This window comes from Mus caroli, unplaced genomic scaffold, assembly GCF_978045245.1.
Source record: "Mus caroli unplaced genomic scaffold, Mus_caroli_1 scaffold_2, whole genome shotgun sequence".
Lineage (NCBI taxonomy): Eukaryota > Metazoa > Chordata > Mammalia > Rodentia > Muridae > Mus > Mus caroli.
The window spans coordinates 148,144,421-148,154,942 of record NW_028227257.1 but is presented as its reverse complement, the minus strand read 5'-3'; the positions used below and the strand labels follow the sequence as shown (position 1 = coordinate 148,154,942).

The following is a 10,522-nucleotide window of genomic DNA, read 5'->3' as shown; positions in this document are numbered from 1 at the left end:
GGAGTCGGCACGTTGAAGTCCGGTCTTTTTAGTCCAGGGATGCGGCGGAGTTGGGCTTTGAGCCGGCAGGTTTCCGAGACTCGGTTCCCCGGGAAGCGGTGGCTGGTGAGTGGGGCGTGGGTGGCTACACAGGGACGCCGGGCTTGGCTCCGCAGCTACGCTTACATTTAAGTGTATGCGTTGTGTGCATGTGCCGTGTGGCTGTCAGAGGGCAACTTGGGCGAGGGTTCTTTCCACCATGTGGATTCTGGGGATCGAACCCAGGTTGTCAGGGTTAGCAGCAACCTGACCTTCCGAACCATCTTTCCGGGATACTTGTCCCTTTTTCTACCTAGTCAAATAGGCGCAATACTAACCGGCTCCAAACTTTTAGTTTTGCTCTTGCACCAGGGAGCGGCATCCTCGGGCTGGTGGGGCCTCCAGGAGTTCCCAGACCCTGGGAATCGCTCCTTCCCAGTACTGTCGCTTCTGTTTCCTGGTCAATGTTTTGGGTCCTGAATGAGTGTTGCCTACAGGTGGCTGGCCTGGGGAACCACGGAATGCCTGGCACCCGGCACAGTGTGGGCATGGCGGTGCTGGGGCAAATAGCAAGGCGACTGGGAGTGGCGGAGAATTGGGCTCGTGACTCGCGCTGTGCTGCTGACCTCGCCCTGGCCCCGCTCGGGGATGCTCAGCTGGTACTGCTCCGGCCACGGCGCCTCATGAACGTCAACGGGCGCAGCGTAGCCCGAGCTGGTGAGTTGTAGGTTTCATGGATAAGAGGGCACAGGGACCAGAGAGAGGGTTCAATTGTGACAAGTGCCTGGTGAGCCCCAATTACTACAGTGAGGGCTTGGGGAAGCCTGTTTACATATGGGGGTTGTTGTGATCCCTCTGAGCAGATATGCAGTAACTAGAGTGTTGTTTCCCCGTGCCAAGCGGAGCTGTTTGGGCTGACTGCGGAGGAGATCTATCTGGTCCATGATGAACTGGACAAGCCGTTGGGAAAGCTGGCTCTGAAGCTGGGGGGCAGCGCAAGGTGAGGCTCTTATGTGCATAGGTTTGGGTAGGGATGCTGGCCTCTGTTGGAGTGGAGTAAGATTATTGAGACTATCTCTATAGGCTGGGCTGCTCTGAAGGAGACCTGGGCAAGGGAATGGAGGAAGGGCACTGCCTCAGAAAGTACTAACTGCTCTTCATATCCCCTCAAGGGGCCATAATGGAGTCCGTTCCTGCATTAGCTGTCTGAACTCCAATGTGAGTCTACCCTTCTGCCCTGCCCTGGGTGGGGGTGGCCAGCATTGGGTCCCCATTGTATCTCACCAATGCATCCTCATTCCCCTGGAACCCTACAGGCAATGCCAAGGCTGCTGGTGGGCATCGGGCGCCCCACACACCCTAATATGGTGGAGAACCATGTTCTGGGCTGTTTCTCCCCAGAGGAGCAGGAGCTACTGTCCCCATTGATGGATCAGGCCACTGACCTGCTCCTGGACCACATCCGTGCTCGAAGCCAGGGACCATTGTCAGGCCTCTAATACCAGTGGATAGATCTACCTGTTTGACTGCCTGCCGGTGCCATGAAGCCAAGACAGGGCCACAGAACTGCAATGACACGAGTGGTACCCAATGTTTATATAACTTCCCTGGGTTTCCCCAGGCCACTTGCAGATTCAAGGAGGGACTGTGGCCACATCAGTCTGTTTCTGCAGCAGCTTGGTCTCCCCGTTCGCTATTTGCGGTGCAGGAAAGGTCTAGGAAGGGTAAACTTTCTGAACTTTTTGAGTGCTCCAGATGGGTAGATCTGCAAGATTAAAGATACGAACTTGACATCGGAAGCTTCCTGTGGGGTTAGGCACCAGTGGGCAGGGACAAGAGGGGCTGGCAAACCCTATTCCTAAGGGACCGTGGGTATAATGCTTTAGCCTTTTCCCATTGGGCCGTTTTCTAGGTGGGGAGGATCAAAGAGATTCCACCATATCCCTGAGGCCACCCAACTATAGCCTGGCAGAACCAGGGACAGCTGTCAGCTTGCTGTGCCTAGGGTCCCTGGCACCCCTACCTCATTTGTGTTCTGGCAGATCCCCATTCGGGTGACATAGGAGAGGGGCCTGAGATCCTGGGGTTTGAGTGGGATGCGGACCGGACGCCGAGGCACCAGCCCAAGATCCCCTGGCTTGTAGGTTGTGATGGTCGAGAGCTGCTGCAGCAGAGACACAGCCCCTTCCTTGGATGTCTGGGTGATGCGTTGGCTGTGGAGAGGGATCCAGGGTCATCCCCTCCATCCTCACAAGAGGAAAAATATTGGAGAGCCAGGGTCTGCTGAGGCCCCCATAGGGCTATCTGCTCACCTCTCTTTGGATAGGCCCTGGGGCTGCTTGTCCTGGTGGGAACCCATGTCCGGCTGTGTTTTCAAAACCACCCCTGAGCTGAGCAAAACCAGCAGTTGCTGCAGCAGCTCCTTGCGCTGCAGTTGGAACACCACGTCAAAGTCACCGTCCTCCGCCTCTGTTCGCATCTGTTGGTGTGATATGAGGTGGGTTAAATCACCACAGGGGCCCAGATACCCACCCTCCTCCACATGAGATTCTCCAGGGCCTGCTTTCTCAGTGCACCTGGTTTGTGTGGAACACAAGTTACTATCAGGCTGGGAAGACTGAGGCTTGGAGCTCTCTAGAGCCCTCTCGTTGGAGCTTTTTTTTTTTTTTTTTGGCTTTTCGAGACAGGGTTTCTCTGTATAGCCCTGGCTGTCCTGGAACTCACTCTGTAGACCAGGCTGGCCTCAAACTCAGAAATCCGCCTGCCTCTGCCTCCCAGATACTGGGATTAAAGGCGACGCATCACATTAGATCCAACTCATTTAGATCCAGAATGAGAGTCTGGCCATCAGCCTCTCCAGAAAGAGGCCCTCTACGATTTGCCCTGGCGACCTCTTGGTATCTCCCACTGTTTGCTTACATGCACAATGTCCTGTAGCATGGAGGTGGCCTGGATCAGGACTGTTTTAAGGTTTGCCCGAATTTTCTGTTCCTTGGTCAGCTCCTCTTGTAGCCGATTTGCCTCTGCCTGCTTCTCCTTCAGTTGCGCTTCCAGCTGGTCTTTCTCACTCCTGCTCCGGGACAAAACAGCATGCAGCTTGCCCCATCTTTGTGTTTGGGGCCGGCAGGCACCACCTCTTCCCTGTGCCCCACCTTTTCTGTGAAGCCTATCTAAATCCAGGCTTCAACTTGTCTGACAGTCCAAACCCTGAGGCTCTAGGCAAAGGCATCCCCAGGCTGACTTCCACCCAGCTCCGGCTCGCCTCAGGGTCTGGTTGTCCCTCTGCACACTCTGGAAGTTCTGCTCCACTTGGGACAGCAGGAGGCGCAGTTGCTCTGTCTCCTCTGTGCCCTTGCTCTGTTGGCGGCACTTCTCGGTCAGCATGAGGATAATCTGCAGGGGTGGGCAGGTGTCACAGACCCATCGTGGGACCCTAGCCCACCCCTAGCTCACTTTTGAAGATAGGACATAGGGCTTGCTTCCACGTGCAGGCAGGCCAACGCCACCTCTGGACAACAGCTACGCAGGAGGTGGGCTCCACTTAGTTATGGGGCAGACTCCAGAGCTAGGGCCAGCACCCCAGTGAGGAAAGCCTGGGAGCTCACTGTAAACTCTTCCCACTCATGACTTGGCTCTGGCATAGGGTCACACGAGGAGGGCGTGGCATGGTGGTCCTACCTTCTTATGCCCTATGTTCTTTCTGGCCATGATCTCTTGGGTGGTCTCCAGCATCTCCAGCTGTTGGCACAGCTTGTTCTGGGTGCCTTTGAGCTGCTCATTCTCCTGCAGCAGCTGCACACCATGCTTGGACACCTTGTTTAGCTGCAGAGTCACGCTGTTGTTCTCTAGGATGGCCCGCCTGGTCGTCTCCCACATCTGGTTGGTGGCCATCTTTCGGAACTCTGTGGCCACCAGGTTCACACGCTGGATGATCTCTTTCCTCAACCTTGCCAGGAGGGTGGGGTTGGAAGTCAAGTAGGTGGGTATCTTGGTGGTATCCTTTATTTTGGGGCAGTGGTCCCAGGGTACCCAGACTCTTCCCCAAAGAATCTCTGGACCTTTGAAATTTGAACCATTGAAACATTCTAGTTTTTTTTTTTTTTTCGAGACAGGGTTTCTCTGTATAGTCCTGGATGTCCTGGAACTCACTCTGTAGACCAGACTGGCCTTGAACCCAGAAATCTGCCTGCCTCTGCCTCCCAAGAGCTAGGATTAAAGGCGTGTACCACCACCGCCCGGCAAAAGCTTATTCTTTTTTGTTTGTTTGTTTGGTTTGGTTTTTTTCCAGACAGGGTTTCTCTGTGTAGCTCCAGCTTCCTGGAACTCACTCTGTAGGCTGGCTTCGAACTCAGAAATCCACCTGCCTCTGCCTCCCAAGTGCTGGGATTAAAGGCATGCACCACCACTGCCTGGCCCATTGAAACATTCTTACCTATTAAATAAATACCATAACAAGAAGTGACAAGAAGGCAGGAAGTGTCCAGTGCCAGCCTGGGCACTTTCATCCCCACCCCCATACGTCCCACTCAGGGTTCTGGGGGACAAAGGCTGTGGAGTCCATGGCTCCCTTCTAGAAAGCTGAGGAGAGCCGTGTGGCCCCGCCTGCCCACCTGTCCTTGTCCAGCACAGACTTCTTCTCCAGGTTGTACACATAGTCTTTGTACTCGCCCTCCTGCCTATGGAGCTTCTCCTCCAGTGCCAAGTACTTCTCCGTGAGCTCCTCTTTCTGCAGCCGGAATTCTTCCAGGGAACTCAGCTTGATCCCTGCCCATCAGGGGCCACAAGGCTGGTGAGGAGCAGCTGCTGAGAGCCTTGACCCACACCCCTCTGAGGTCTTAAACTTTCCTCTTGTCTCACCTCGCCACCTCCCCCAACAGGACTGGTCTGCATGGGCCATGGCTGGCCCCGCACAGCCACTGCATTTCTGCCTTACCACATACTCTAAGCTCAGCAAACCTTGCTCAGATCCTCCTCAGGAAGTCAGTCCCCTTTGAAACCTCCCCACATAAGAGTGACCAAGACAGCAGCTGACCCTGGGCAGACAAGTTGCAACCTCCCCTTTCAGATGGGTGGCATAGATAAAATCCTCCATTGTTTTGAAGCATTTCCTCATCTAGGAACTGCAGGAGGGGGAGCATCCCTGGCCTTGGGAATGCAAGGACAATTAAGGCAGATAGTGTTTGAAGTGGCATACAGCTCTTATTACCCAAGGGAGCTGTGGTATCCCCAGTTTCCAGGTGAGGCCCTGCCGCAGCCAGTGACAGCTGTGTATTTGGGCCTTGCTGCCTTTAGTGGTGTGCCCATGGGTCCCCTGGCCCCCTCACCGAGGGCGATGTTCTCTGTGGTGAGCTGGTCCTTGATTTCCTGGAATTCATGGCGCACCTGGGCCAGCTGGGCCTCGAACGCGTCCTTCTCCATATCCTTGGCCACCTCCAGGCTCTGCAGCTGGTCATTAAGGTCTGTGATCTCATCCACCTTTTGGTTCAGCGTGCGCTTGAGGAAGGCCACAATCTCCTTCTTGTTGTTGGCTAGCTGCTCGAACTCCTGATGGAACAGCTTCTCCCGCACAGCCAGTTCATCCCATTTCCGCTGATACCTGGGGTGGGTCAGGGCAGAGACGCAGGGTCAAGCCAGGGCCTGCTCTCCCAGACCCTTCTTCCATAAGGGGCCACCTGAAGTTTCCCATAGTCTGCACCCCCCATTGTGCTGTGCTCAGCATTCAGACTGTCTTTCTATTTTTAAAGGTGTGTGTGTAAGTAAATCTAAGGCATAACAGTTTGGCTAGGCTGGGTAGCTGGTGAGCGGTAGAGAGCCCCACCCCCCATCAAGGTCAGGGTGAAGGACACCTGAGTATGTGAGCACACTGTAGCTGTCTGCAGACACACCAGAAGAGGGCATTGGATTCCATTACAGATGGTTGTGAGCCACCATGAACTCAGGGCCTCTAGAAGAAGCTGGGCGTGGTGGCACACGCCTTTAATCCCAGCACTCAGGAGGCAGAGACAGGCAGATCTCTGAGTTCGAGGCCAGCCTGGTCTACAGAGTGAGTTCCAGGACAGCCAGGGCTATACAGAAAAACCCTGTCTTGAAAACAAAAACAAACAAAAAAAGGACCTCTAGAAGAGCAGTCAGGCCGGGCGTGGTGGCGCACGCCTTTAATCCCAGCACTCGGGAGGCAGAGGCAGGCGGATTTCTGAGTTCGAGGCCAGCCTGGTCTACAAAGTGAGTGCCAGGACAGCCAGGGCTACACAGAGAAACCCTGTCTCGAAAAACCAAAAAAAAAAAAAAAAAAAAGAAGAGCAGTCAGTGCTCTTAACTGCTGAGCCATTTCTCCAGGCATCATTTGTAAATTTTAAGAGGGCCATATTTACTGGTTTTAAACAGGATAACTGAAGCATTTGGAGAATCGCTTTATTTGTAAGGATTTCTTGAAAAACCTTTTGAATGAGTAGCGCGTACAAGGCGTTTCAGGGTATGGGTGCCTTTGTGTGGAGAGGAGGCAGTCTGCCATAAGAGGTGTCAAAGGTCAGGACTGTCATCCTGCTGCCTCTTCTTCCTGGGGTGATTTCCCCAGTGCCCCGTGTGTGCCTTTCTTGTGGGATGGTGTTAAGCAGAGACACACGGCCCTGCCTGGGTACACAACTGCTCAGCACCAGCTGTGATTTTTCTCAGCATCAACCATATGAGCTTCCACTGCCTTGTTATCTTCTGTTTATATGTTTATTTATTACAGATGTGTGATATTCAGGCATATATGCATATTTGCATGTGTATGGAGGCCAGAGGTTTACATTTGTTGAGACCCCCCATGACATGTAGGGATGTGGATGCTCTGATAATTATACCCATTTTATAGATAAGGAGATAGAGGTTCTCTTCTTTATACATTGAACCCATATATAATTAAACCCAGAGCTCACGAGTTCACCAGTCTAGCTAGTTAGCCTGCTCTAGAGCAGTGATTGTTAACCTTCCTAACACTGTATTCTTTAATACGTAGTTTCTTATGCCATGGTGATCCCCAACCATAACATTGCTTTCATTGCCACTTCATAGCTGTGATCCTGCTACTGCTACGGACTGTGGGTATCTGCACTTTCTGGTAGTCTTGGGGTGTCAAGGCCTACAGGTTGAGAAACACTGCTCCAGGGGGACCTTTTATTTCCACATCCCATGCACTGAGACTGCAGGTGGGCACCACACCTACCCATTTGTATGAGTGTTGGGGATCCAAATTCTAGTCCTCACGTTTGACTGGCAGGTGTCACTCACTGGGCCATTTCCCTCCCCACTTACTTTCCTATTTAAGTGTTGCACTTTGGTACTGGGGCAGGTGCTTCCTGTCAGCAAGTTACCTTTGTGTTGCTTGTTTTTTTTGAGGCTTGTTCTTTTTGAGGTCTTACCCTATCGTCCAGGTGAAGTTCCTTTCCTTCTGGAACTTAGAACCAACCTTCTGAGACTGTAGGCATGTGCCACCATGCCCAGGTTAGATGATATATTCTTTGGGGGGGGGGGTTCAAGACAGGGTTTCTCTGTGTAGCCCTGGCTGTCCTGGAACTCACTCTGTAGACCAGGCTGGCCTTGAACTCAGAAATCCTCCTGCCTCTGCCTCCCAAGTGCTGGGATTAAAGGCGTGCACCACCACGCCTGGCAGAAACTATGTTCTTACAGACATTTTTGTTGTATCTGATTTATTGATTATGTGTGTGCATGCGTATGTGTGCACAGCAGAGGTCAGAGGACAGGAATTGGTTTTAGTCCTCTACCTTGGGAGTCCTGGTGATGAGGGGCAAGTGCCCCTGAGCCTTCTCACCAGCCCTAAAGCTAGTATTAAAGTAGGAAAAATAACAAGCAAATAGTATCTCTAGATGCTAAGAAGGCGCATTCCCTGCTATCTGTCACAAAGGAACCTAGCCCTAAGAGGGAGTGGCACAAGTAGGAAAATCCCCTTCCTGAGTTCCCATTTGGGAACCTATAATGGTTCACACTTATCATTTCAGCACTTGGGAGGCTGAGGCAGGTAGATCAACATGAGTCTGAGGCTATCCTGGGCTAAAGAGTAATATCCTGTCTCTAAAACAAAACAAATACTTAGGGAAACAGACCCAGCCTGGAGAAACAAGACCAGGGTCTTGGCATAAGGGACTAGGGAATGAGGTGTCCTCCTGGGTCACCAGGGAAAACCATTTTCAATTTCTTCTACCAATTAAACTACACTTTTCTAATATTTACGGTCCCGTCCTGTTGGGGTGGGCCAGGGTGGGAGTAGGGTGTTGCTTGGGATTTAGCAGCGTGCTCCCCGAGCTCTGGGAATCCCTTTACCCTCTCAGCACTTGCAGGGTTACCTGGTTACTTGAGGTAAATGAAGCAGGGAAGGATAGGGCCTGGCCAGAGCCCAGGTCTAAGGCCCTTATCTGAACCTGTGTGCATTTGGCCTGGTAGCACTAGCTTCCCTGCTGGGCCACCCACCGGGCCAGCCTATCCTCCAGGTCTTGGATCTGTTTGTGGTAGAATTCCTTCAGCTCCTCCACCATGGCCAACTCTGGAGTCTTGGTCCCACTGGCATCCTTCTTGCCCCCTATCTTCTTGCCCTGCATCTCCTTGCCTCCTTTGTTTGGCTTCTTTTTTGGAGCCATGGCTGATGGCAACCACTTTTTAAAGTCCCCTTTAAGAAGCCAGGTAGTTGCTAAGGAAGTTGTTTCCATACATAGCAACAGTGAGGCTGGGTTTTAAAGGGCTACTGTCCTCTTCCTGACAGGGATCCTGTGTCTGGCCTAGGCCTAGCTTTTTCAGAGCAGGATACCAGGCTCTTGAGTACAAGTTTGGGACCCAGGAAGACCTTTCCTTCCCTCAAATGGAAATAAATTAGAATCATAAAGGACCTTAGCCTTTGGGACTTTGGGATAATCAGAAACAATTGCTGAGCCCCCAGGCTAGTGTGTGCCTCTGCATAGACCAACCTGCCAATTCTTTAGTGGCACAGCCACACATTTTGTATTGGAGGCTCCCATGCTGGGATCTCGGGAGATCTTTACTTTTGTGTGTGTGTGTTTTGTTTTTCGAGATAGGGTTTCTCAGTTTAACCCTATCCTGGCTGTCCTGGAACTCACTCTGTAGACCAGGCTGGCCTTGAACTCAGAAATCCGCCTGCCTCTGCCTCCCGAGTGCTGGGATTAAAGGCGTGCGCCACCAGGCCCAGCTTGGAGATCTTTAAAGTTTAGTGGCAGGGATCAATCTGTCCAGTGCCATCCCAAGTAGATGAAGTTCTTCTGAAGCTTTGGTCTTGCCCCCTGGGGTCAGGGGTCAGCATCCAGGTATGGGATGGGAGCCAGTGGGCATCCTGCTGGCAGCTGCTCTAGCTGGCTCCTCGCGTCTCCAGTCTCACAGCACTGAGCCATCATACCAGGCACACTGGGCTTTTTTCGGTTCCTGATTGTGTCTGCTCTTTGGTCCCCAGGCTTTCTTGGGGACGGACCATCACTATACTCAGTGATGACTGAACACTTGGTGTCACTTTGAGGATGTCACAGAAGGGAATAGCTATCATATGCAAAGCCCTAGAGGGGATGCCGCTCGGGTCTGCCAGATTCTCTCAGTCCCTGTAATTCCGACTCGATGGGAGTCAGTACCTGTCTTAACCCACAGCGTATGGTTTGGGATCCAGGGTTACTGGGCTAGCAGTTTCTGCTTTGACTGTGCTTTGGCCTGCTGTAGTATCTTCCACACTGAAGATAGGCTACAGCTTTTGGAGGAGCGGCCCCAGGTTTCCTCTGAGCTCTGGGACACTGGGAGCTAAGGCTTCCAGAGGACAGTATGGTACTTCTTTGCTGTTTGGTGGAATCAGGGTGGAGAGGAATGAAGAAAGCCTGGGCCAATAGATGTCAGAAAAGAAGAGGGTAGCCCAGCAAGGCCATGAATACCTGTAGTCTCAGCTTCTTTGCGTGGGGTGGGGTGGGGTGGGTGGGGTGGGGTTCAAGGTCAGTTTGAGCAACTCAGCTCGAGTCTGTCTCAAAATAAGAAAACATGGGCCAGCAATGTGGCTCACTGGGTAAAACTGCCTGTAATGCCCAGAACAGAAGAAAAGTTGTTCTCTAACCTCTGCATGCACATCGCTGCACACACACAAGTACAGTGATAATAAAACAGAACAAGGAACAAGTGAACAAAAGCCTAGGCAGCAGAAAGGCTAGAGGTCCACTCCCACAGTGCGAGGGAGAAGGAATAAGTGGTATTTATGCTGCTTTCTTACTCCATTTAGAATTCAAGCCGCAGCTGGAGAGATGGCTTAGAGGTTAAGAGCATAGCTGCTCTTCCAGAGGTTGTGAAATCGATTCCCAGCAACCACATGGAGGCTCACAACCATCTGCAGTGGAATCTGATGCCCTCTTCTAGTGATTCTGAGGACAGCTATAGTGTACTCATACACATAAAATAAATATTTTTTAAAAAATAGAATTCAAGTCCCTGTGTTGGATCCCATTCCAGCCATTCTGATGACCTGACG

At 52.2% G+C, this 10,522-nt stretch overlaps 2 protein-coding genes across 2 annotated transcripts; one reads left to right on the top strand and one right to left on the bottom strand.

The window, feature by feature from the left end:
• The first annotated feature begins 1 nt into the window (after window position 1).
• Ptrh1 (peptidyl-tRNA hydrolase 1 homolog) lies at window positions 2–1,809 on the top strand. The gene is made up of 5 exons (XM_021154387.2): window positions 2–105; window positions 516–735; window positions 919–1,018; window positions 1,191–1,236; window positions 1,335–1,809. Exons 1-5 carry the CDS (start codon window positions 40–42, stop codon window positions 1,515–1,517), a joined length of 615 nt encoding a protein of 204 aa, XP_021010046.1. The 5' UTR covers window positions 2–39; the 3' UTR covers window positions 1,518–1,809.
• Window positions 1,703–8,676, bottom strand: Cfap157 (cilia and flagella associated protein 157). Its single transcript, XM_021154381.2, has 9 exons — window positions 8,488–8,676; window positions 5,343–5,614; window positions 4,629–4,782; window positions 3,697–3,964; window positions 3,281–3,411; window positions 2,938–3,088; window positions 2,331–2,497; window positions 2,042–2,231; window positions 1,703–1,783 (listed from the first exon to the last, which is right to left on the bottom strand). Exons 1-9 carry the CDS (start codon window positions 8,652–8,654, stop codon window positions 1,712–1,714), a joined length of 1,572 nt encoding a protein of 523 aa, XP_021010040.1. The 5' UTR covers window positions 8,655–8,676; the 3' UTR covers window positions 1,703–1,711.
• Between the last annotated feature and the right edge of the window lie 1,846 nt (window positions 8,677–10,522).